We start from the raw sequence: 27,451 nt of genomic DNA, 5'->3' as shown, positions 1-27,451 counted from the left end.
TTTGAACGCGTGTCATTCTGAGTACACAGTGTTCCTTATAACCCTTTGATTCACCGCCATTTAAGGCTTCTCTGTGGGATATTTATAGACATCTTGTCTGTGTTTCAAATATGTGGCACTTTAGCATGAGCATAAATGAGGCATCAAACGATGGGCGATGGGCTCCACCTGCCACCACTGACTGATATACACTCTTCCCTGCAGGTTATGCCACCCCGAAGGCTTCCTGGATCCCCCACTGTGAAAGAGAAGGGCTGATCCCCCTTGCCTGCCACTTCCTGCTGCTTTGCACCCCATCTCGTCTCGCCCCCTCTGCCCTCTCCCCCCCCGCCTGCACTAGACCCCCTCCCCTTCCCCACTCCATTTACCTTAGCTCATATACCGACGCCTCTGCAGCACCTAGTTCTATAGCCTATAGTTCTCCTCCACCAGTTACATCAGGTTTCCCTTAGCCACAAACACAAACACAAACATCAACCGACCTCCCTCAGGATCTCACCTAGCACCATCCTCTACAGCTGCTAGGCCACGCCCCAGTCGCGCTTATCTGTAGCTCCCTGAAATACCCCCGCTCTCTGCTCTACTGTATCCTTTCCACAGATCCATCCTTAGTCTAGCCCCTGTGTATAGATCAAAGCCATCTTCCCTCTCCCAGAGTCGACTCAATCCCCAACTCCCTGGCTGTACCCCAGCCCCCATGGCTACAGGAGGCCATGTCACTGACATAGATGTTTTCATCAACCTGCATCAGGTAAGAAATTGTCCCAACTAACGTGGTTCCTTTGATAAGGTTTGGAGTTGGTTGGAATTGTTGGGAGGCGAATGCCATTAGTATTGGGGAGGGGAGCAACCATACAGTGTCTAAATGGGGCGTCGGAGAGCTCAAAATGATATCTAATTAGATTTTGGTCAGACATGAGTAAACACAGATTGAGAATCTTCTATCATTCACCCAAACATTGAAACTGAAATGATTCATTACATTTTGTGGTTAAATTTGTGGTCAAATGTGTGATTTATACTAGTTTTGAATCGTATCACTAGTCTGTTGGCTTGTGTAATGTAAATCTCAAAGTTTAATAATGATTAACAATGATATTTTGTAAAAAAATAAAAATAAACTGTCGTCAGGGCTTTCAGGATATTATGGGAAGAGTGAGACTTTAGTGGCATGATGCGATCCGCCGCGGTGACCGTTTGGCCCATTTTGGTCCTTCAGGTATGAGGATAGGATGTCCATGTCCTCAGAGAGGCCTTCCTCTACTGTCGATAGGGGTTGGTCATGGATGTAGAATGGATGTTGAATAACTTGGGTGCCAGCACTGAGCCCTGCCGGACTCCGTTCCTGAGCCTTCTGACCCCCCCCCCCCCCCCACTGCTTTGGCCTTTGCTGGTGTGGAGCCCAAAGCATCTCCATGATGGAGCTCACCATGTGCTTGTCTGGGATGCTCTCCAATGTTAGCGCATCTCTGGCCGATAGGTGAGAAGGGTTTTGCCCACGTGCTATGGGGGGGTGTTTCTCATTTTATCTGCACAATAGGTGGTCTGCTGCTTTGTCCCTGTCTTCACTGCTTGGTGCTTCTGGGTGCAGAGTAGATGTTTGTCCCTGTCTTCACTGCTTGGTGCTTCTGGGTGCAGAGTAGATGTTTGTCCCTGTCTTCACTGCTTGGTGCTTCTGGGTGCAGAGTAGATGTTTGTCCCTGTCTTCACTGCTTGGTGCTTCTGGGTGCAGAGTAGATGTTTGTCCCTGTCTTCACTGCTTGGTGCTTCTGGGTGCAGAGTAGATGTTTGTCCCTGTCTTCACTGCTTGGTGCTTCTGGGTGCAGAGTAGATGTTTGTCCCTGTCTTCACTGCTTGGTGCTTCTGGGTGCAGAGTAGATGTTTGTCCCTGTCTTCACTGCTTGGTGCTTCTGGGTGCAGAGTAGATACGTTCATATTGCTCATCCCAGCAGGGAACATGAAGTGACCTTTTGTGACACAGTGAGATACATACATCTAGCACCAACGTCCACAGAGACGGCGTCGGCCATTGTCTCTTTGGAGGCGCTCCAAAATGTTAAACATGTGAAAAATAATAAAATCTGCACACCAGTGTGAGGCTCCTCCCACTTGCAACATGTATTTGTCAACGTGTAGTTTTCCCACGCACATGTCTTTGACATGTTGAACTTTGATCCACATGTCTATTTAGCTCTTATCATTATACATCATCATACATCATCTCATATTGGTGCTTTCTCAGAAGCTTCCACGTGTGCCACAGAGCAGATGTTAGGGAAGTCCGGAAAAGATGCGCTGTGATGTGATTTTTAAATGATCTGATGGCTTCCACTGCTGGGAGAAGTGCGTTGGTGGCATAATAGTTTTAAGTGGATAGCATATTCACTAGGACAGCAGATTGTTTTAACCACTCCTATAGACAGCTATGTGTGTGGCTGGGTCTGTCCCTGTGTCCCTGGCTGTGTCCCAGCACGCGTTTGTTCACCACAAAGTGTCACTGTTGCACAGCCTAACACGCAGACACACACAGGCCAGGGATGAGGGCTTGTACAGTACAGTACAGTACAGTACAGCACCACTCACTTCAGACGGGTCTGATTTTTGACTAAATGGAGTAAATGCTGGCTTACGGGTTAAAGTAGAGAGAGGTGGGTGAGCAAGGAGGCTCGTTTGTATTCAAATCCGGGCCAGCTGGAGCCATATTTGGTGGTGATCCACCGGGGCCTCGCCTGCTGTTAGTATTACTACTACTGCAGTACTACTTTTGATTGATTGATTGATAAATACATATAATGCTGCCCATTACTACTTAAATAATAATAATAATAATACAACTTTATTTGTATAGCACCTTTCATGACATGAAAAGCTGCTCAAAGTGCTTTATAGAGCAATGGAGAAAGAAATCATCTTTGCTTCTAAGCATCATTCCAGTCAAAGCCTATTGCTCTAATTAGGGTTAGATGTAATATTGGTCTATAGGCTCTGTGCATATTGTATCTGTAGTCCCGGGTGTGCTGTGGAGACTATAGGCTCTCGTGCATATTGTATCTGTAGTCCTGGGTGTGCTGTGGAGACTATAGGCTCTGTGCATATTGTATCTGTAGTCCTGGGTGTGCTGTGGAGACTATAGGCTCTTGTGCATGCTGTATCTGTAGTCCCGGGCTTCCAGAAGGTGTGCATGCTGTATCTGTAGTCCCGGGCTTCCAGAAGGTGTGCATGCTGTATCTGTAGTCCCGGGCTTCCAGAAGGTGTGCATGCTGTATCTGTAGTCCCGGGCTTCCAGAAGGTGTGCATGCTGTATCTGTAGTCCCGGGTTTCCAGAAGGTGTGCATGCTGTATCTGTAGTCCCGGGCTTCCAGAAGGTGCATGCTGTATCTGTAGTCCCGGGCTTCCAGAAGGTGTGCATGCTGTATCTGTAGTCCCGGGCTTCCAGAAGGTGCCATACCTGTTTCACGTTGCACTTCAGTTTCCCATAGCTTTGTCTGATTGGCTCGACGCTGTGTCTCACGTACAAGTACACAGCCTTGGGCGATCAGATTATAACACAGAGACCCGCATGAAAGTGGCCTGTGTTTCTGCTTCAAATCAAATGAACACTAGAACACTAATCCATGAAAGTGGCATGTGTTTTTGCTTCAAATCAAATCAACACTAGAACATGAAAGTGTCATGTGTTTTTGCTTCAAATCAAATCAACACTAGAACACTAATCCCGTGTGATTTTCACCTGGACAATAATTCCGTTTGTGACTTTCCTAATGTTGCTGATGTCTGAGGTGGGTGGGTCATGATGTCTGAGGTGGGTGGGTCATGATGTCTGAGGTGGGTGGGTCATGATGTGTGACATGTGTTCCCCTGCCTATATCCCTGTTTTGTCTACAGGCAGGTGTTCAGGTGAATTCCACCCGGGTTTAGTGATAGACTAGAGCAGGGGTCCTCAACTAGAAATGATGAAGGTCCACAAATATTTTTTTGAATAAGACAGAGGTCCGGTCCCATGCGCGGCGTCCATCGGAGAGCGGGGCTCTATGCCCGTTTAGTATGGTCAAGCCAAGCTTATACAAATCAGATCGCCTTCCACCCAACCAATAATGGGGTGCAGAGTGCAGGCCCGGAGTGGAACTCCAAATCAGGCCGGGAGTTATACGCCCTGGCAGGCCACACTGTGCGCGCGTAGCGCCCGCCAGAATTTTGGGGGCCCTTGGGGGACATTTTGGGGGCCTTTGCAGCAATTTCACATGAGAAATGTACCATCAGAGAGGTGGTCCGCGGTCCGGTCGCGGACCGCGGTCCGCCAGTTGAATACCCCTGGACTAGAGGATAAAAAATAAATCCCACAATGGACAGTTATTTTTCTTCTTTTGTTCCACTGGACCATTCTCACATGTCCCAGGAATGGACCAAAGGAGAAGTTCCCAGCAATGTATTTTATTTTTGTATTGCTTTGACGTTGACATCTAGTGCAGGGGTTCTCCATGTCTTTGGCTGGGGACCTCCGGAGATGCTTTGGCCATGTCTGGCCATGTCTGTATGTTGAAATCCCTGCATGGACTGCACCACTCGCTCCCTTACTGTATCATTGGTTCAGCACAGGGATGAGTCATAGTCAGGCTGTGTGGAAACGTCTCCTGCAATGCTTTATTCCTTCTGCTGCAGTCAAAGACATCAGCCTGTACGCAAGCGGCTGTCAAGAAGGGGACATACGTTTTGGTCGTCTGGGAGACTGAGCTCTCATAATGTCAAGTGAATGAGTCATCGCGTGCATGTGACGGGGACACTGTTGCCCACGGCTTGCAAGCAGAAGGATAGTAGCGCTATATATCTGTAGATCGTGTTCATCCACTAGTCATAATTATGTGTGAGTTATTTTGGAAGAAAATGCAAAAGTAGGCTTAAGTTACGGTTAACCCATTCTGAACGGGAACCCATTTTGGTGTTAGCATCATGTTATGCTTTAGCTATTGAAAAATAGCAGATCTACAAGCTCATAGCCCGCCACCGAGTGGCGCGCTACGAGCTTGTAGGTCTGCTATTTTTGAAAAATCGAAGAACGACTGACATTTTTTAATCTGATCTCAGGTCAGAATGGGTTAATAATGAAACTGTCAGGATGTAGCCTGACCTAAGCAGAGACATTTCTGGCCTAGATGGGAGGGTCGCGCCTCAGAAATGCGCGCACCCTGATTGGATCTCATCGATCTGTCCGTCACCCCCGGCCCCTCCTCTCCCCCCTAGTGCAGCGCTACGTCACATCATTTAGAGCGACGCCCACCCGGAAGGGTTGACTCCCACTTTTAGACTGGTTCAGCCCACGGCTTTTTCCAGGCTTTCATCTTTCGCGCAGACGAAATGAAAGCCTGGGTATCGAGGCTAGTCAGGATGTAATAGACATTTTTTTAATCTGATCTCAGGTCAGAATGGATTAAAGGGTAACGGCATTGTGTGTCTAAATGGAAGTAGTGACATCTGGCGTCAGTACCACCCAAGGAAATGACGTTGGGGCTTTAAACACAGATCTGTTTACATTCTACATGCATGAAACATCATTATGACGGAGGGCCCACATTCTCTGCATTTTCCCCTCAGAGATGAGAAAAGGCTGGATCTGATCAGACAGACTGATCTCGTCCCTGGAGGGACGGTGGGTCAGTTCAGGTTAACACAAAAAATGCTGGAAACGTATCCATACGCTTTATTAATATCGAACGCCGTACGCGCGAAGCGTATGTATACGTTTTATACGTTTTTTTATTGCTTACTGTACATCAACGTCCTATGCTCCAGGACACCGAGGAAAATAACAGCGATCGTCTCCAGGAAGCTCCAATATGTGATCCGGGAGTAAAAAGCCCCTCCCTCCTGAAAAGAGGTCTGTCTGTGGCGAAGACGCTCCCTCCTCCAATGCCTCCATTACACGTATGGGTCTGCACGGCAACGGCATAGACCAACGCAGATGTCAGGGCATCTAAAATGGAGTTACCCATACTCTAGTAGTAGTCTAGTGTCTGTGAATACACTCGATTCCCCCTCCCCTCCTGTTTCTACATGGTTTCTCCCGAGGAATCTTTGTGGGGGGAGTCTCTTGTCTCTTCTGCCCGGATCGCATTGCAGTTTGAGTTCCCTGGCCCCAGGCCACACTGCGCCTTGTAATCGCCTTGCACCGCTCTCTCATTCTCGGAAAAAGATATAACGCAGTCGTGTCGATTTGCCCTCTGCCAGTATATAAACCAAGAATAATCTTCAACGATCGCCATTTCATAACGTTTTCAACACGCACACGGCACACGCCATGATCAACTAACTGCCTGGCTACGTCTTCAGTCTTCACCAGCCATCGCTATCCGTTGTGTGGATCGCCATCGCGTCTTCACTTTGTTTGTTTGGGCAAGAAGCACGATCAGCGATGGAAAAGAGCTTTATATCCACGGCAGATAAGTAATGACGTATTATCGAAGGACCGCCATGATCAACTTACTGCCTACGTCTTCGTCAGCCAATGCAGCCATCATCGCTATCCGTTGTGTGATTGTGGATGTAGGCTATATCCACGGTATCGAGAGAGACGCCCGGCTGTGATATAGGTCTTATCACTGCAATTATAATGAATAAAAAGGCTACAATCACACAACGGATAGCGATGGCTGCATTGGCTGGTGACAACGTAGCCTCGGTCCCAGGCAGTTAGTTGATCATGGCGGTCCCTCGATAATACGTCATTACTTATCTGCCGTGGATAAAACTCTTTTCCATCGCTGATCTCTGCTTCTTTGCCCAAACAAAGTGAAGATAGCGTTGTCCAACAAAGCAGCCAGTTATTTGATCATCTCTCTCTCCTGTGCTTCTTTCCTCAAACATGTCCAGACATGTCAACCTCAACCACTAAACTCACCGATCCAGTAACGCATCTCACCGTTATACTATCGTTCTGAAGGCAGATATAAAAATAAACATAAATAAATTATTGTCATATACATACTACACACTGAATGAAAGCCCTAATTGTCTACTTTTAGGAGGAAAACAAATACATAATATTGATCCCATGTACAGTTTGTCAGTAGGATATTGAATGCAGTTGTTCAGGTCCAACTATTATTCACAAAATAAGGCCTATAGCGACATGTACATATTATATACCGTATGAAACAGAAGACCCTCTGCTTTCATAAGAAAAAAACTAATACTGTAATAATAATAAAAATCACACCCCTGTGAAGTGAGCATTTCCTCATGAAGTTATCATAGCGAGTTATAAAGGTTTAAAGTCACAGAGATTGACAGGCAGATATAAACATAAATAAATTATTATCATATACATACTACACACTGAATGAAAGCCCTGAATGTCTACTTTTAGGAGGAAAACAAATATACAAATATAGTTTGTCAGTAATTGGCTATTGAATGCAGCTTGCGCCCACCAGAGAGGATTTCAGAAAATGCATGGACCAGAAGAACTATTATTCACAAAATAAGGCCTATAGCGAAATGTACATACTATATACCGTATGAAACAGAAGACTCTCTGCTTTCATAAGAAAAATACTTCTACTGTAATAATAATGAAAATCACACCCCTGTGAAGTGAGCAGTGCAATGTTGCGCAACATTGCACTGCTCACTTCACAGGGGTGTGATTTTCATTATTATTACAGTAGAAGTATTTTTCTTATGAAAGCAGAGAGTCTTCTGTTTCATACGGTATATGTACATTTCGCTATAGGCCTTATTTTGTGAATAATAGTTCTTCTGGTCCATGCATTTTCTGAAATCCTCTCTGGTGGGCGCAAGCTGCATTCAATAGCCAATTACTGACAAACTATACATGGGACCATGTGTATTTGTTTTCCTCCTAAAAGTAGACATTCAGGGCTTTCATTCAGTGTGTAGTATGTATATGATATTATTTGTGTTCATTTTTATATCTGTCTGTCAATGTCTGTCAACTTCAACCTTCCATATCTCTGCTGTTTTTTCAAAAGAGCAGCGTGCTGCGAAAAGCAGGTGTTAGAAAAAGGTCAATATCTCCAGAATGGAAGATGGTAGAATCATAATTTTTTTTTTAAATTGAAGTGGACTAGTTTGGCTTCCTTTTGATTTATGCGGTGTGATTCTCGCTATAAGAGGCCCCTCGCTGTGGGCCCCGAAAAAGTTCAGAAGTCCCAATGTTAATCGCTCAGCACCACCAAGCCTGAGCAAATAGAAAACTCTAGCAATCAATGTGTTAACTATGGAAAGATCTGCTTCATCTCAGAGGAATACTTTCATCGTTTCATTGTAATGGTAATGGCTAATCATTTTGCTTGCAAGACGTATCCAGTGATGCTGCCAGTGTCGGACTGGGAGAAACGTCCCTTGAAGAGAATGTTATTAGAATTTTATTTTAGGGAAATGGAACTGCATGACTTATCAGCAGGATTTAGCCAAGGCCCGCCGCAGGAAACACTGCTTTCAGCGCAAATATATGTAAAAGCCTTTTCTATTCCGTCTGCCCGCATATTGTGCCCAGTCCTTTGTACACAGGTATCTCAGGCCATTAATGGCATCCTGTCCCTCCGTCCCACTGGTCATTACAAGGTAATGGAGGCCTGGAGAAGAAGGAGACAGTCATTTAAAGCCACAGAGCGCTGCTTTCACGTCTCAGCACCAATCACAGGCAAAGAGAGGGCTTTGTCCTGGTGCCCTGACCTATCATTGGTCAGGGCCCCCCTCCCCCTGACCTATCATTGGTCAGGGCCCCCCTCCCTTGTCTCCTGAGGCCGTCTATAGTAGTGTGAGAGAGTCTCATGCTTTACCTCGGCTTAGCACTTTGGCCACTTTGTAGTATTGATTTGTTGCTGTAGGCTCGCCTGCTAAATTACACCCCCCCCCCCCCCCCCATGCTGAGAGTACAACATTGTATGTCACAGAACTGTTACTTTTCAGCGTGTGGAAAACAAGAACCTGTGTCCCAGTGGATAGTCATTTGTTAATGCTTTCATTTGGTTGTATATTCTATAGAAAACCATACATGATACCATGTGACCACTTTTCATTTTCACTTTCAAAGTTTCAGTGGAAATAGCCAATGGACGAGCTCATAATGCGCCGTGCGACGTGTTGAGATGGTGCAGGTCACTGCTTTGGAGCCAAGTAGAGAATTAATTTACCTAAAAACATCAACGTTGAAATATAGAGATTCTATGAAAGTTGTATGACATACTGACATACTGTACAGTTTGTTACATACAGTATGTGCATAATAAATATATGTCCATTACTGGAGTTTGCCACCCAGAATGTATGCTTAGCCCTCTAACCCTAACCCTAACCCACCCAGAATGTATGCTTAGCCCTCTAACCCTAACCCACCCAGAATGTATGCTTAGCCCTCTAACCCTAACCCACCCAGAATGTATGCTTAGCCCTCTAACCCTAACCCTAACCCAGAATGTATGCTTAGCCCTCTAACCCTAACCCTAACCCAGAATGTATGCTTAGCCCTCTAACCCTAACCCTAACCCAGAATGTATGCTTAGCCCCCTAACCCTAACCCTAACCCTAACCCAGAATGTATGCTTAGCCCTCTAACCCTAACCCTAACCCACCCAGAATGTATGCTTAGCCCCCTAACCCTAACCCTAACCCACCCAGAATGTATGCTTAGCCCTCTAACCCTAACCCTAACCCACCCAGAATGTATGCTTAGCCCTCTAACCCTAACCCTAACCCACCCAGAATGTATGCTTAGCCCCCTAACCCTAACCCTAACCCACCCAGAATGTATGCTTAGCCCCCTAACCCTAACCCTAACCCACCCAGAATGTATGCTTAGCCCCCTAACCCTAACCCTAACCCACCCAGAATGTATGCTTAGCCCTCTAACCCTAACCCTAACCCACCCAGAATGTATGCTTAGCCCTCTAACCCTAACCCTAACCCACCCAGAATGTATGCTTAGCCCTCTAACCCTAACCCTAACCCAGAATGTATGCTTAGCCCTCTAACCCTAACCCACCCAGAATGTATGCTTAGCCCTCTAACCCTAACCCTAACCCAGAATGTATGCTTAGCCCTCTAACCCTAACCCTAACCCAGAATGTATGCTTAGCCCTCTAACCCTAACCCTAACCCAGAATGTATGCTTAGCCCTCTAACCCTAACCCTAACCCAGAATGTATGCTTAGCCCTCTAACCCTAACCCTAACCCAGAATGTATGCTTAGCCCTCTAACCCTAACCCTAACCCAGAATGTATGCTTAGCCCTCTAACCCTAACCCAGAATGTATGCTTAGCCCTCTAACCCTAACCCTAACCCAGAATGTATGCTTAGCCCTCTAACCCTAACCCTAACCCAGAATGTATGCTTAGCCCTCTAACCCTAACCCTAACCCAGAATGTATGCTTAGCCCTCTAACCCTAACCCTAACCCTAACCCAGAATGTATGCTTAGCCCTCTAACCCTAACCCTAACCCAGAATGTATGCTTAGCCCTCTAACCCTAACCCTAACCCAGAATGTATGCTTAGCCCTCTAACCCTAACCCAGAATGTATGCTTAGCCCTCTAACCCTAACCCTAACCCAGAATGTATGCTTAGCCCTCTAACCCTAACCCAGAATGTATGCTTAGCCCTCTAACCCTAACCCTAACCCTAACCCAGAATGTATGCTTAGCCCTCTAACCCTAACCCAGAATGTATGCTTAGCCCTCTAACCCTAACCCTAACCCAGAATGTATGCTTAGCCCTCTAACCCTAACCCAGAATGTATGCTTAGCCCTCTTAGCCCTATGTTTTGCGGCAGCCTCATCATTCTTTGTTATATTTTATTATGTCCAATATTAGTTACCTATTTTAGTAGGTATTTTAGCAGTTTTCAGAAGGTTTTCAGCTATACCCTTTGTTACAGTGCATTAATAAACCATGCAGCAGATTGAAAGTGCGGAATAAATAAATCATAATAATAATTATTATTATTATTAAGTATGGCGGAATCCAATCTGTGTTTTGTCATTGCATGGCAGGCTCACAGAATAATATTTTTGACCAAATACCTTTAACCCATTCTGAACGGGAACCCATTTTGGTGAAAAAAAAATAGCAGAAAAAAAATAGCAGACCTACAAGCTCGTAGCGCGCCACCGAGTGGCGCGCTACGAGCTTGTAGGTCTGCTATTTTATTTTTTTATCGAAGAACGACTGACATTTTTAGAATCTGATCTCAGGTCAGAATGGGTCAATCAGACCAGTGTGTGCCCAGTGGAAACCTCGTATGAATCTGATCTCAGGTCAGAATGGGTCAATCAGACCAGTGTGTGTCCTAGTCAAGTGGAAACCTCGTATGAATCTGATCTCAGGTCAGAATGGGTTAATCAGACCAGTGTGGGTCCAGTGGAAACCTCGTATGAATCTGATCTCAGGTCAGAATGGGTTAAGTACATTTTGATACCAATACTTTAGTACTTTTTGTACATTTTGAATGACAGACTTTTACTCGTTACAGAGAGTACTTCTACTGTATATTGCAGTATTGATTAGTACTTTTTCCCAGGATGAAGACCACCAGGAGGTGCCAGTGGGAGGAGAGGCCGAGGAAGATGATGAAGAGGACGAGGAGGAGAGCTGGGAGAAGGCTCTGTCCGTAGAGCGCTTCACAGACATCATCAGTGAGTCAGCCTCCCCTAGCGGAGAGAGGATGGGCCGCCACTACAGCGAGAGGGACTTCCAGTGTAAGCCGGCATGCAGCCTCTGTTTCATGAGAATACCTCATGTGCTGTTTCACCTTTCTAACACACAGCCTCTGTTTCATGAGAATACCTCATGTGCTGTTTCACCTTTCTAACACAGCCTCTGTCTCATGAGAATACCTCATGTGCTGTTTCACCTTTCTAACACAGCCTCTGTCTCATGAGAATACCTCATGTGCTGTTTCACCTTTCTAAACAGCCTCTGTCTCATGAGAATACCTCATGTGCTGTTTCACCTTTCTAACACACAGCCTCTGTTTCATGAGAATACCTCATGTGCTGTTTCACCTTTCTAAACAGCCTCTGTCTCATGACAATACCTCATGTGCTGTTTCACCTTTCTAACACACGGCCTCTGTTTGATGAGAATACCTCATGTGCTGTTTCACCTTTCTAACACAGCCTCTGTCTCATGAGAATACCTCATGTGCTGTTTCACCTTTCTAACACACAGCCTCTGTTTCATGAGAATACCTCATGTGCTGTTTCACCTTTCTAACACACAGCCTCTGTTTCATGAGAATACCTCATGTGCTGTTTCACCTTTCTAAACAGCCTCTGTCTCATGACAATACCTCATGTGCTGTTTCACCTTTCTAACACACAGCCTCTGTCTCATGAGAATACCTCATGTGCTGTTTCACCTTTCTAACACACGGCCTCTGTTTGATGAGAATACCTCATGTGCTGTTTCACCTTTCTAACACAGCCTCTGTCTCATGAGAATACCTCATGTGCTGTTTCACCTTTCTAACACACAGCCTCTGTTTCATGAGAATACCTCATGTGCTGTTTCACCTTTCTAACACACAGCCTCTGTTTCATGAGAATACCTCATGTGCTGTTTCACCTTTCTAACACACAGCCTCTGTCTCATGAGAATACCTCATGTGCTGTTTCACCTTTCTAACACAGCCTCTGTCTCATGAGAATACCTCATGTGCTGTTTCACCTTTCTAACACACGGCCTCTGTTTGATGAGAATACCTCATGTGCTGTTTCACCTTTCTAAACAGCCTCTGTCTCATGAGAATACCTCATGTGCTGTTTCACCTTTCTAAACAGCCTCTGTCTCATGAGAATACCTCATGTGCTGTTTCACCTTTCTAACACACAGCCTCTGTTTCATGAGAATACCTCATGTGCTGTTTCACCTTTCTAAACAGCCTCTGTCTCATGACAATACCTCATGTGCTGTTTCACCTTTCTAAACAGCCTCTGTCTCATGAGAATACCTCATGTGCTGTTTCACCTTTCTAACACACAGCCTCTGTTTCCTGAGAATACCTCATGTGCTGTTTCACCTTTCTAACACACAGCCTCTGTTTCATGAGAATACCTCATGTGCTGTTTCACCTTTCTAACACACAGCCTCTGTTTCATGAGAATACCTCATGTGCTGTTTCACCTTTCTAAACAGCCTCTGTCTCATGAGAATACCTCATGTGCTGTTTCACCTTTCTAAACAGCCTCTGTCTCATGAGAACACCTCATGTGCTGTTTCACCTTTCTAAACAAGGCCATCTAGAAGTGTGCACAGTTGAGCTCATCGTCATCATCATCATCATCATCTGTCTGACCCCGCTGCTGGACAGCGTCATCATAGATACTTTGAGGGCCGCTAGCCCCTTCTATATACAGCTTTAATGTTTGTTTTTGTTTTCAAAACGCCATTGACGGCCTCGGCCATGGCTTAACCGGCCACGCTCTAAAACTAAAAAAGTTGTTTGCATTAGAACAGCACCCTCCAAAAATACAGATCTCTGGCTTCCTTTTAAATTGGTTTGAAAATCCATCTTTCAGTAGGCCAAAGCCAGCGGAAATAATCACTTCTCTCATTTTGTTGTTGTTGTTTTTCATGTCATGTTTATGAATTGAATACATAGGACCCGAACGGAAACAAGACCACAAGGTCCTATCCTTTTAGACCAAGTGTTTGACTGTACTCTATATTCAATCAATCAATCAATCAATCGATCAATATTCACTAGCACCAGCTCTCTCTCCCCACAGATCACAGACACACATCTCACCACACCCACCACCCCCTGTCCACCCACCTGCCCGCGGCGCAGCGTCTACGCAAGAGGGTGCACGGCTCCGACCGGCGGCGCAAGAAGAAGCGCAAGAAGAAGAAGACCTCGGTGCCTCCCTCCGAGGTCACGCCCACCATCCACGAGGAAGACGAGGAGGAGGAGTCAGAGACGGCCACACCCACGGAGCCACCTGACCACCTGCCACAGGTAACATGAGGCCCCTCTTAACAGAGTAAAATACTGTTGATTCATCCATTGTCTGCTGCTGATGTGTATATATATATACGTTAATTAAAACCCATCTGTTGTCTGCTGCTGACGTATATATATACGTTTTATATCGCTTTATATAGATATAAAACAGTTTAGCTAAAAGTCTATATAGCCCTGAGCCGGTTGCTAGGCAACGCACGGAACGTGCACGCATGCATGCGTTAGGGATGGGTCCGATTAATCGATTATCGTTGATAGGTCGTTGATTTTTCTGGTTTTTTTTTAAATGAAAATCTGTTGGAAAGGCAATATTGTCATCCAAACAGGACAGGGTTATAGGCCTACCAAAGTGTGCCTGGGATGTGTCTGTGTAGCTGCATGACTGAGAGGAAATTGATTCCAATCAAGATACAGGTTTGGAGGATTTAGCAGGTGTTGGGAATTTACCTAATCAGGCCTAGGCTGGGGTTGCTATGGTGATCAATTGGATCAACAGTGGTCCAGGGACCACCAGTGGTCCTCATTTAAAAGATGGAGTTAGTAACCAAATGAACCCTTATTAACTCTCAAGAGTTACAATTATTGTTAATCAACTACATCAGGGGTTCCCAAACTTTTTTGACTTAGGTACCCCTTGGGGGGAAGATTATTTTTATTTGTAGGGTTCATAAAAAATAAAAATAAAAGCCCCCTCCCCCCCCCCCAAAAAAAAACGATTAATCGATTAATCGTTAATATTGAATTATACAAATCGATTTTCATTTTGGACACATTTACACATCCCTAGCATGCGTACACTATACCGGTTCAACGGCGGACTTTGCAAGCTGTTTTCTCAGAAACTACGGCGCTGTCCTTTGGTGATGATCAGACGGGGCGAGGTTCACGTCTTATTTCTTATTTTACACACGGCACCGTGATTACAATATTAACGTTTTCTGGAGAAAGATCCCAGCGTGAGCTAACTCTATAGCATTAGCTTTTTCTTCTGCTTTTGTTGTGGGACAGTGGGGGAAAAAACCGGAAGTGCTGGAGTAGTAATCTCCCTGCATCCGGCTTGGCAGACAAACATGGACGGACGCGTCAGCAGGAGGCTGCATGGAAACACCTTGAAGCGTGGGGTGGCAGTTTGTAGCTCCTTGGCGCACCAAATGAGTTAAACTAACTGTTTAACTGTGCGCTTTGGTTTATTTTCTGTATCTCTATGTTTGTTTCCTTAATTAACTCATTTTACCCACTTACTCCCAGACTTGCTTATTTTTGCCGGCCATGGCCTTTCTCCATTCTAGCGCATAATTATAGTACGTGAGTAATGCGAGGAGGTTTTCTTCTGCAGACGCTGCAGGTGATTGGGTTGCACTGCACAGTGCTGCGAACGACGATGCTGTCAGCACTCCGTGCAGAATATACCGGTCTCTGGTGTTTACTGTGTGTGTGTGTGTGTGTGTGTGTGTGTGGGGGGGGGGGGGGGGGGGGGGGGAGGCTGTGGGTGGGCTGTGTGCTTGTGAACTGCTTTGGATGACCTATACAGTATGAAAGGTGACACCATCGATAAAAAAGAAGACCACGGAAAAAAGCTGACAGTGATGAAGATCTGCTTAGCACTAGATTAACGCCTGCGCGTGTGTGTGTGTGTGTGTGTGTGTGTGTGCAAGTGCACTTCTGTTTCTGTGGCGTGGGCGCGTGTGCGTGCGTATGTGCATGTGCACTCCTCTTTCCGTGCATGTCATGAGAGTGACCAGGAGGCAGAGAAAGCTAAGCGTTTACACATTCAGCCTACTTCTATAAATGTATAACATATATTATGACTTGTGTGCCTTGTATGGAGAGGCTGTAGTTCACTAGATCTATGTGACAATATATTCATGGAACCAAACTTCAATATTAAGGTCTGTACGGTCTGCACCTTAAGACAATATTCACAATGTATTGTGACTGACTGACTGTTTTGTATCAGCACTATGTATATAGTCCAATCCAACCCACTTTATTTATAGAGCACGTTTCAGAACTCAGGCTATACAAAGTGCTGTACAGGAGAAGATAAAAACAAATGCACTAAAGCTACCACACAGAATAACAACAGAAAACAACTGAGACACATTACAGAAAAGTATGAATATAGTCTGAATATATACACAGTCCATTGTCTATGCATAGTGTTTTATTTAATGATTATCTGGTGTTTAATGGATGCTGTACTGTACCGTAGGTGTAACCAATGTTACCAACTTCTTCTCCTCGTCCTGGATTCCCTGTTCCTCTCAGTTTAGTTTGGGGAAGCGAGGGGACTTGAGGGACCCCCTTCCTCTCTCCACTGTCCACATGAGGGACCCCCTTCCTCTCTCCACTGTCCACATGAGGGACCCCCTTCCTCTCTCCACTGTCCACATGGAAAATGAGGAGCACAAAGCCGCACTCCCAGTGTCGAGGGGAGAGCTGAGGATTGTGGGAAACGCTGTCCATTTGCTGCCAGACGTAGAGGTGGAGGGAGAGGCGGAGCCATGCAGCAGGTGGGTTCTCAAGGTATTTAACCCCTGGCCTACCGTTCCCGGAAAAAACGGATTATTGTTAAAATGTCAATCAATGTCAGTTATCGGGGTTCAATGGAGCAAAAATTACAATTTTGTCGCTAATATCACTAATGTTGGATGTAATTTACCAGAAAACGGCCGAAATCCGCGTGATCGTGCGCTATCGTGCACGCGCGCCGTCTCTTTTATTTTACATATTTTGCGATGTTTTGGGGTTGATTTGAGGTTAATTTGACTTAGTTATGAAAAATATAGCATTAGCTTTGCAATCCGGACCAGCCAAGCTAGTCACTATTGTCAAAATACTACCGGATGTTGTTGATCGTTGAACCGGAAGTGACTTAGGAAGATTCGTCTATTTTGGCCAAAATCAGCATAATGGTGCGTTCCCGCCATCTGGTGGCAATTCGAGAGAATACACTAGCAATGAAAAAAAAAAAAAAAAAAACATCTGTTCAAACCACCAGATCTTTCTATTAATGTTAAAACGATGAATTAAAAATATGCCAATTTGTTACCCAAACAAAGAAATTGGGATTGGTAGTCCAAGGGTTAAAAGAGCGGAACATTATGGGTGGGAGGGTTGAGGGTTTTCTTTCTCTTTTTTGCCTGTACCCCATTTTACATAATTTCTCACATTTATTTTTTCTTTTTTTACTAAATGTTTATCTCAGGATTTTGAAAGCCAACACTTCTGTGTTCTGATACGTGTCTTCACAGGCCTGCTGGTTTTCCCTATATTGTAGCCCACAAGGCCGTGAGGGAGGGAATATATGCATGTGAGGCATTATCTGATGATGAAGTAATGTAATGTACTGTAGCTAGTGAAGGTGCTTGTTATCTTAAAATTCTCACAAGCTGTACAGTTGCGACAAGGAAAAAAAGCCTTCTTGAAATGTGTATACATTTTCTGAGCCTCCAGTTCAAAGTCCTCCACATTATTAACAAATGCGTTTTTGAAAAAGGAAGACCCTTTTTTAAGGATGGTAGGATGAGTGGCAGTAACAGTGGCATGGAGAATGCTGCTGTTCAGTGGGATTAAGACTAGAGGGTGGTAGAGATCTAATTGTCTTGAATATGCACCCCACATTTCAAGGAGAGAATTGCAGTATGGTGTTCCAGCCTGCTAGGCCCTTGGGCAGTGGCAATGGGCTGATTGATGGCACTCTCTACCGTTGGTTATCTCAAATAGGCCTACTGCCTACTTATAGCCAGCATAGGGCTGATTGATGGCACTCTCTACCGTTGGTTATCTCAAATAGGCCTACTGCCTACTTATAGCCAGCATAGGGCTGATTGATGGCACTCTCTACCATCGGTTATCTCAAATAGGCCTACTGCCTACTTATAGCCAGCATAGGGCTGATTGATGGCACTCTCTACCATTGGTTATCTCAAATAGGCCTACTGCCTACTTATAGCCAGCATAGGCAACCTGCATTCAGACCCAAACATCCACTCTCCTCAATGTTCGTTTTTCAGCGTGCAAGCCTTTTTTTTGTTGTTTATCCTTTTGACAGATGTGTACAATATATTAATGCATGTGCATTTTTTGTCAATAAAATCATATAGCAATCAAACTATCACTCAAAAAACAACAAACAGAAAATTGGGTTGACGGTCCATCTGATGGTTTCATTTCTACACTCTCTGAGTTAAGGATTTTATTGTGTATTACATGGCAAATGGAGTGCTACTGTATGCTATTTGGTTGTATGTCGGGATCTCAGTTGGTTGCGTGTATGTTTTCCCTTGGAACATTAACATGAGATGCAACAGGGAAGGAAAAAACACAGTATATATAAGAAATAAAGCTTTCATGTATTGTTGTGTTTAATGGAGCTTGGCATGTGCAGGCTTGATTTATTTCCATTAAAATAACACTAAAAATAAATAATATAAAAATAACAAACATAAGCCACACATACATGTGTATGTATGTCTGGACATGCTCTCTCTGAAAGAATGGCCTCGGCTGATCTTTCTAGATATGACATAATGAGCTCGTAAACCGCCGGAAATATGAATAATTTGGTAATGCTTTGAATAATAAATGGTGCTTGTTGCCTGGAGGGCATGGGCTGTGTGGTGGTCCAGGTACCTCCCTTCACTGCCTGACGAAGGATAAAAGGCGCTCAGCGATTCAATCTTAACCCATTCTGAACGGGCACCCATTTTGGTGTCAGCATCATGTTATGCTTTAGCTATTTAAAAATAGCAGATCTACAAGCTCATATCGCGCCACCGAGTGGCGCGATACGAGCTTGTAGGTCTGCTATTTTTGAAAAATCGAAGAGCGACTGACATTTTTAGAATCTGATCTCAGGTCAGAATGGGTTCGTCAGACCAGTGTGTGTCCGGCGGAAACCTTGTATGAATCTGATCTCAGGTCAGAATGGGTTAACAGCGTTGACACCGTTGGCACGGCCGCTGGACCAACAGTGTCATCACTAGTCTGTATGCTGGCACCCAGCCAAAGGCTGACTGTGGGACATTGGCATATTATATGTATTTACCAATATATGTTGCCCAAAAGTACAAATTCAAATCAATGCATTTCTGTATAGAGGGTATGCGCATGCTTAAAGTCAATGGCCCATCGAGTGGCAAAGCAACGTGCAAAGTGAGTTTAACATTGTTTAATGTTGTTTAATGCAATCAGATAGGACTTTTCTGTTTGGATGCATATGGGTTGTCGAGGCCAGAAAGTAGTTTTTTTCCCCCACTCGGTAGGCATTCCTGCATAACTTCCGGGTTTGATGATGATGTCACGCGCATACCCTCTATTGAAATTTAGAACATAAAATAAAAATCTCAAAATCACAAATCGCAAATCACACTAATGTGAAGTGAGGTGGGGGTGGGGGCAGACATACATAAATTAGACCGTTATATTTGACTTGAATGCCACAGAGCCTCACGTTGGTGTTGTGATGATGTAAATGGCACATTATGACGTAAATGTTCCCTTCATTGTCAATGGCGTTTACAAAACAAACTAAAGAACTAAAGACAAACATTAATGTGTGTAGGAAGTGCTAGCGCCCCTCAAAAATGTAGCTAAGTACAGTACTCAAGCAAATGTACTTATTTACTGTCCTCCACTGCTCAGGGGAAACGTGGTGAAAAGGCCTAGTTTGGGGCCTGTTGCTGTAGCCTGGCTCCAGCCCCTGTGTCAGGCTACTGTTGCTGTACTGTAGCCTGGCTCCAGCCCCTGTGTCAGGCTACTGTTGCTGTACTGTAGCCTGGCTCCAGCCCCTGTGTCAGGCTACTGTTGCTGTACTGTAGCCTGGCTCCAGCCCCTGTGTCAGGCTACTGTTGCTGTACTGTAGCCTGGCTCCAGCCCCTGTGTCAGGCTGCTGTTGCTGTACTGTAGCCTGGCTCCAGCCCCTGTGTCAGGCTGCTGTTGCTGTACTGTAGCCTGGCTCCAGCCCCTGTGTCAGGCTACTGTTGCTGTACTGTAGCCTGGCTCCAGCCCCTGTGTCAGGCTGCTGTTGCTGTACTGTAGCCTGGCTCCAGCCCCTGTGTCAGGCTACTGTTGCTGTACTGTAGCCTGGCTCCAGCCCCTGTGTCAGGCCTGTTGCTGTAGCCTGGCTCCAGCCCCTGTGTCAGGCTACTGTTGCTGTACTGTAGCCTGGCTCCAGCCCCTGTGTCAGGCTACTGTTGCTGTACTGTAGCCTGGCTCCAGCCCCTGTGTCAGGCTACTGTTGCTGTACTGTAGCCTGGCTCCAGCCCCTGTGTCAGGCTGCTGTTGCTGTACTGTAGCCTGGCTCCAGCCCCTGTGTCAGGCTACTGTTGCTGTACTGTAGCCTGGCTCCAGCCCCTGTGTCAGGCTACTGTTGCTGTACTGTAGCCTGGCTCCAGCCCCTGTGTCAGGCTACTGTTGCTGTACTGTAGCCTGGCTCCAGCCCCTGTGTCAGGCTACTGTTGCTGTACTGTAGCCTGGCTCCAGCCCCTGTGTCAGGCTACTGTTGCTGTACTGTAGCCTGGCTCCAGCCCCTGTGTCAGGCTACTGTTGCTGTACTGTAGCCTGGCTCCAGCCCCTGTGTCAGGCTGCTGTTGCTGTACTGTAGCCTGGCTCCAGCCCCTGTGTCAGGCTGCTGTTGCTGTACTGTAGCCTGGCTCCAGCCCCTGTGTCAGGCTCCTGTTGCTGTAGCCTGGCTCCAGCCCCTGTGTCAGGCTACTGTTGCTGTACTGTAGCCTGGCTCCAGCCCCTGGGTCAGGCTACTGTTGCTGTACTGTAGCCTGGCTCCAGCCCCTGTGTCAGGCTACTGTTGCTGTACTGTAGCCTGGCTCCAGCCCCTGTGTCAGGCTGCTGTTGCTGTACTGTAGCCTGGCTCCAGCCCCTGTGTCAGGCTACTGTTGCTGTACTGTAGCCTGGCTCCAGCCCCTGTGTCAGGCTGCTGTTGCTGTACTGTAGCCTGGCTCCAGCCCCTGTGTCAGGCTGCTGTTGCTGTACTGTAGCCTGGCTCCAGCCCCTGTGTCAGGCTGCTGTTGCTGTACTGTAGCCTGGCTCCAGCCCCTGTGTCAGGCTGCTGTTGCTGTACTGTAGCCTGGCTCCAGCCCCTGTGTCAGGCTACTGTTGCTGTACTGTAGCCTGGCTCCAGCCCCTGTGTCAGGCCTGTTGCTGTAGCCTGGCTCCAGCCCCTGTGTCAGGCTACTGTTGCTGTACTGTAGCCTGGCTCCAGCCCCTGTGTCAGGCTACTATTGCTGTACTGTAGCCTGGCTCCATACCCTGTGTCAGGCTGCTGTTGCTGTAGCCTGGCTCCAGCCCCTGTGTCAGGCTACTATTGCTGTACTGTAGCCTGGCTCTAGCCCCTGTGTCAGGCTACTGTAGCTGTACTGTAGCCTGGCTCCAGCCCCTGTGTCAGGCTACTGTTGCTGTACTGTAGCCTGGCTCCAGCCCCTGTGTCAGGCTACTGTTGCTGTACTGTAGCCTGGCTCCAGCCCCTGTGTCAGGCTACTGTCGCTGTACTGTGCAGCCCTCTGTAGGTGAACAGATAATAATGCAACCAGCCTGTTAAAATAACAGCATTCTGACTCATAGGTGTACAATGTCATTGTACTACAGTATGGCATCTACCACACAATTCATGGTATTAATTTTGTTCCCCTTTTTTAATTAACCCATTCTGACCTGAGATCAGATTCTAAAAATGTCTATTACATCCTGACAGTTTCATTATTAACCCATTCTGACCTGAGATCAGATTCTAAAAGTGTCTTCGATTTTTCAAAAATAGCAGACCTACAAGCTCGTATCGCGCCACTCGGTGGCGCGATATGAGCTTGTAGATCTGCTATTTTTCAATAGGTAAAGCACGACATGATGCTGACACCAAAATGGGTTCCCGTTCAGAATGGGTTAAATCAAACATACATTTAAAGTGTATTGTGTTGAAGACACAAAATGCTTTATTGAACTGAACCATCGAGTATACCTTAAATGGGAAATATTCTTTTTATGTATTTACTTAGGAATTGGTCCATTTGTTCGCTTCCGAGTGTTTCCGTTTGGAGGGGGCGAGCGTGTCATTCCAGATAGGCCTATGCGCTTTATAGCTCCTCCAATACATGCTTTTAACATTACGTCATATGGCAGCCAAGTCTGTTTGTTTAGAGCACTTATAATATAAATTGTTTGCCAGCCAAGTCTATGGACTTTAATGTTTGATTCGGGGCAGTAAAAGTTGACGTAAGACATGTGACCGATATTAAATACATCATAACTAAGTTCATACATGAAACAAGCCAGGATGGATAAAGTAGCAGACAAGTCTGCCCCCCCCCCCCCCCCCCGTGACGTACAAAAGCAAAAAAAAAAGGCGCCTCTCTCACGTCACACCAGTGTGATTATTTTTTACATCCCGTGTGAAGTTTTTAGGCGGTTGGGCCGCAAACTGCTCTGATCGCTTCGAGAGCGATGGCTTCCATTTTTCAGGGCCAGAAAGCCTACAGTTTCTATTGGCTTGGATTCCCCATCGATGATGTAAAAAAACAACAACTGAGTACTTTTTCCACCACTGTCTCGTCAGTGTTCTGCCGGGAGCGTCGTTGGACCCCTCCGACGTGACCACCACCACGGGCAGCGGGCCGGCGGCGGCCCGCGGCTGGTTCCGGAGGAAGCCCGTCCATCATCGCCTGGCGGGGGCTCAGCGGAACAGCTACGACCTGCGGGAGAGGGTCTGCATCGGCAGCATGACGGCGCTGGAGACCGCCTTCTACCAGCAGGTGCCCACTGACGAGGCGGAGGCCCAGATGCTGGCTAGTGCAGACCTGGATGACATGAAAAGTAAGACCACACACACACACACAGTCACACACACACACACACACACACACACACACACACACACACACACACACACACACACACACACACACACACACACACACACACACACACACACATACACATACACACACACACACACTGACAAAGTTTACATCAAGAGCAGGTTCCATTTCCTTGAGCTTTCCCTTTGTCCTTCGGTCAGTAAAACCAGTTCACAGGCCTTAGAGCACTGTTTCCCAATCCCTGGGTTTGGGACCTTATTATTATTATTTCAAAAACAAAAAATCTAGAAAGTAAAAAAGGGAAAAAACATGTACAGTATGGGGGAAAGGGGGGACTCTGACTTTTTCTTACGGGGGCCTGTTTCGAATTGCAGCCGTCCGTATTTGAGAGTGGTTTTGAAGGAGTCAAGGGATTCACATTTCTTAATGGCTGTAGGTAGGGCGTTCCACAATTTAGTGGCATTTTCTTTTCTTTACCTGATGCTTTTCATCCAAAACAATTATTAAAAATAAATTGAAAAAAGGAATTACAAAACCTCACGTACTGTATTAGGAGGGCAGTATGAGTGATCGGAAACAAAAGGACGTGTTTTCGATGAATCTAACTGGTTAAAATGGAGTTTGAAGTTACAATGGGTTTGTATAGGAAGGGGGCGGGGCAGCTAAAATAAATATAAAATATCTAAATATTGAATCGACCAACTTAAAAACTGTCTGAGGTGTTCACACAAGACCTCAGGCTCCTGGCGCTGCATACGTTGCTCACCACTTAATAGACAGTAAAGACAGAACGCAGAAGGCCTTGTCAGCATCCTTTCTGCCTGACTGGGTGAGTCTGCCAACATGGGATGCCATGGCTCCAGATGTGCTTGACTGTACCCTGGGAAACGGAACGTACCCACTGATCTCAGTACACGGCATAAATATTCACTGCACATGTATGCCATTAAATGTTTAGTCACTGTGTGCTAATTGAAAATGCCTAGGCATGAACTGAGCAATTTGGTATCGGATCATGTGTCGGATATTTGAATAATTCAATGTTTTGTAACCTTGATTTATCCAGAGAAAGTCTACTGACCTCTTTCTACATCAGTGGTTCTCCATGTGTGTTCCGGGGACCTACACAGGTTCTTGAAGGGGTTCCTGCGTGTCCTCATGCAAATGATGCAAAATGATTGATAGTTATAAAACAAATGGCCAGTTACAGATTTTAAAAAAAAAAGAAAAAAGGGGGAAATAGCAGATCTACAAGCTCACAATGTGTCGCATCATGACACATTACTAGTGGAATACTAGTAAATTATTTGCATCTGAGATGTAGTGGAGTAGAATTAAAAGTATTGTAAATTGTAAATACTCAAGTGAAGTACAAATATCTCAAATATTGTTGTACCACTGTTGATTTGCATGGTAGCCTCAACTACTGTTTAATGAGGGTACAATGATCACTGTACAAATCTGCCATTGCATTTCCAATGCTTGTGAGTTGTGTTCATTCACCACCCTCTAGTGGCAGTAAAATATGACATACATTTAACTGCTGTTTGTCTCCCTCTGCTGGTTATTGCTGTGTAAAGCGCCTGTAGTAAAACAAAACTATTTCAGTGATACAGTACTACAGTACTACAGTAGGACTCGCAGAGATGGGCAGTATTTGAAATACATGTATTTGAAATACGTATTTGAAATACCTTTTTGTATTTTGTAATTTGTATTTCACTGAGATGGAAAAAATGAGATGTATTTTGTATTTAAATACATTTTTTGACCCAGTATTTGTATTTTGTATCAAAATACATTTTCAATATATTTTGGAGATGGGCAGTATTTGAAATACATGTATTTGAAATACGTATTTGAAATACTTTTTTGTATTTTGTAATTTGTATTTCGATGGGGATGGAAGATGTATTTTGTATTTTGTATTTAGATACATTTTTTGACCCAGTATTTGTATTTTGTATCAAAATACATTTTCAATGTATTTTGCCCATCTCTGAGTAGGAGCTCTGTCATGCGAGGCATATTATTGGTATTAAATCACTGTTTGTGGCACCACTGTGTTGGTACTGCTGTACAACTGAAGCCTGGCTTCAAAAAGGGCATAGCTATCTTTAGTGTGCACAGCGCACAGGGGCGGCGGTGGCTCAGGGGTATAGAGTGCCTGGATGGTAACCGTAAGGTTGCCAGTTCGAACCCGGGCTCCCCAAGAGTTACTGTCGAAGTGTCCTTGAGCAAGACACTGAACCCCTAATTGCTCCCGATGTGCTAGTTGGTGCCTTGCATGGTTTCCGCTGCCATCGGTGTATGAATGTGTGTGTGAATGGGTGAATGTAATGCACAATCTCTGTAAAGCGCCTTGGATAAAGGCGCTATATAAATGCACCATTTACCATTTACAGCTGATCTGCACCGGTTACAAAAATGACACTTAGCCAAATGTTCTAAACCTAAGAGGGGAAGTGATAAAAAAAAATAATAGCAAATGGCATGTATTAAAACTACCACTCAAACCATTTCAACCTATCTGCATTTATTGTTCCTCATTAAAAGATTTCACTATTCCATTTCTGTCTAGGTTTGTGTGCTGTTGACAGTTCATAAACCTGCCTATACCAGTGAAATTATTGGTATATCAAACCAGATTTAAATGTCTTATTATTATCATTAGTATCCCTCTTCACATTCAGCAGATCCCGTGATCTTTTGTGGCCAGATGTAATTTCCTGGGGAAAGAAATCGCCGTAACATTTTGTATAGAAAAAAGTGTGTGTGTGTGTGTGTGTGTGTGTGTGTGTGTGTGTGTGTGTGTGTGTGTGTGTGTGTGTGTGTGTGTGTGTGTGTGTGTGTGTGTGTGTGTGTGTGTGTGTGTGTGTGTGTGTGTGTGTGTGTGTGTGTGTGTGTGTGTGTGTGTGTGTGTGTGCGTGCGTGCGTGCGTGCGTGTGGTTGCTCTATAGCCTCAACTCTCTATCTCTAATATTGCCCCCCCACTTTTTACGTCCCGACAGCACCACTTTGTGTGTGTGTGTGCGTGTGCGTGCTTTGTGTGTGTTTTTACTGTGCATAGACATTGCACTTGGCGATGGCGTGAGAGCAAATAGCATCAACGATTGATGGTGGTGTGCAAAGCTGGATTCCAGCCATTGATGGACAGATGCCTGGTCCTACTACGCATTACTTCTGGACAGTTTAGTAACCTGGGATGCAGCTCTTCCCGTTTAGTCTGCACTATCCATGAATCCATTTAGTCTGCACTATCCATGAATCCATTTAGTCTGCACTATCCATGAATCCATTTAGTCTGCACTATCCATGAATCCATTTAGTCTGCACTATCCATGAATCCATTTAGTCTGCACTATCCATGAATCCATTTAGTCTGCACTATCCATGAATCCATTTAGTCTGCACTATCCATGAATCCATTTAGTCTGCACTATCCATGAATCCCTTTAGTCTGCACTATCCATGAATCCCTTTAGTCTGCACTATCCATGAATCCATTTAGTCTGCACTATCCATGAATCCCTTTAGTCTGCACTATCCATGAATCCATTTAGTCTGCACTATCCATGAATCCCTTTAGTCTGCACTATCCATGAATCCATTTAGTCTGCACTATCCATGAATCCCTTTAGTCTGCACTATCCATGAATCCCTTTAGTCTGCACTATCCATGAATCCATTTAGTCTGCACTATCCATGAATCCATTTAGTCTGCATTATCCATGAATCCATTTAGTCTGCACTATCCATGAATCCATTTAGTCTGCACTATCCATGAATCCATTTAGTCTGCACTATCCATGAATCCATTTAGTCTGCACTATCCATGAATCCATTTAGTCTGCACTATCCATGAATCCATTTAGTCTGCACTATCCATGAATCCATTTAGTCTGCACTATCCATGAATCCATTTAGTCTGCACTATCCATGAATCCATTTAGTCTGCACTATCCATGAATCCATTTAGTCTGCACTATCCATGAATCCATTTAGTCTGCACTATCCATGAATCCATTTAGTCTGCACTATCCATGAATCCATTTAGTCTGCACTATCCATGAATCCCTTTAGTCTGCACTATCCATGAATCCATTTAGTCTGCACTATCCATGAATCCCTTTAGTCTGCACTATCCATGAATCCATTTAGTCTGCACTATCCATGAATCCATTTAGTCTGCACTATCCATGAATCCATTTAGTCTGCACTATCCATGAATCCATTTAGTCTGCACTATCCATGAATCCATTTAGTCTGCACTATCCATGAATCCCTTTAGTCTGCACTATCCATGAATCCATTTAGTCTGCACTATCCATGAATCCATTTAGTCTGCACTATCCATGAATCCATTTAGTCTGCACTATCCATGAATCCATTTAGTCTGCACTATCCATGAATCCATTTAGTCTGCACTATCCATGAATCCCATTTAGTCTGCACTATCCATGAATCCATTTAGTCTGCACTATCCATGAATCCATTTAGTCTGCACTATCCATGAATCCATTTAGTCTGCACTATCCATGAATCCATTTAGTCTGCACTATCCATGAATCCGTTTAGTCTGCACTATCCATGAATCCATTTAGTCTGCACTATCCATGAATCCATTTAGTCTGCACTATCC

The 27,451-nt window shown here is 45.1% G+C and overlaps 1 protein-coding gene across 3 annotated transcripts in view; it reads left to right on the top strand.

Moving 5' to 3' along the window:
• Positions 1 to 450: 450 nt before the first annotated feature.
• Positions 451 to 27,451, top strand: part of slc4a3 (solute carrier family 4 member 3) — a 92,611-nt gene continuing 65,610 nt past the window's right edge. For 2 of the 3 annotated variants that reach the window (XR_014569971.1, XM_083776910.1), the window contains exons 1-5: positions 451 to 751; positions 11,534 to 11,711; positions 13,743 to 13,972; positions 16,247 to 16,491; positions 22,548 to 22,804. Coding sequence is in view for 2 of the 3 variants with exons in the window: in XM_083776910.1 (XP_083633036.1) it covers positions 698 to 751; positions 11,534 to 11,711; positions 13,743 to 13,972; positions 16,247 to 16,491; positions 22,548 to 22,804 (964 nt within the window). In the remaining variant the exon portion in view is untranslated. The remainder of the gene's footprint in view (positions 752 to 11,533; positions 11,712 to 13,742; positions 13,973 to 16,246; positions 16,492 to 22,547; positions 22,805 to 27,451) is intronic. The other variant, XM_083776911.1, reaches the window with a different exon arrangement.

Source organism: Protomyctophum parallelum, assembly GCF_964188405.1.
Source record: "Protomyctophum parallelum genome assembly, chromosome: 11".
Lineage (NCBI taxonomy): Eukaryota > Metazoa > Chordata > Actinopteri > Myctophiformes > Myctophidae > Protomyctophum > Protomyctophum parallelum.
The sequence above is the reverse complement of the archived record's forward strand: the minus strand, read 5'-3'. Positions and strand labels throughout refer to the sequence as shown.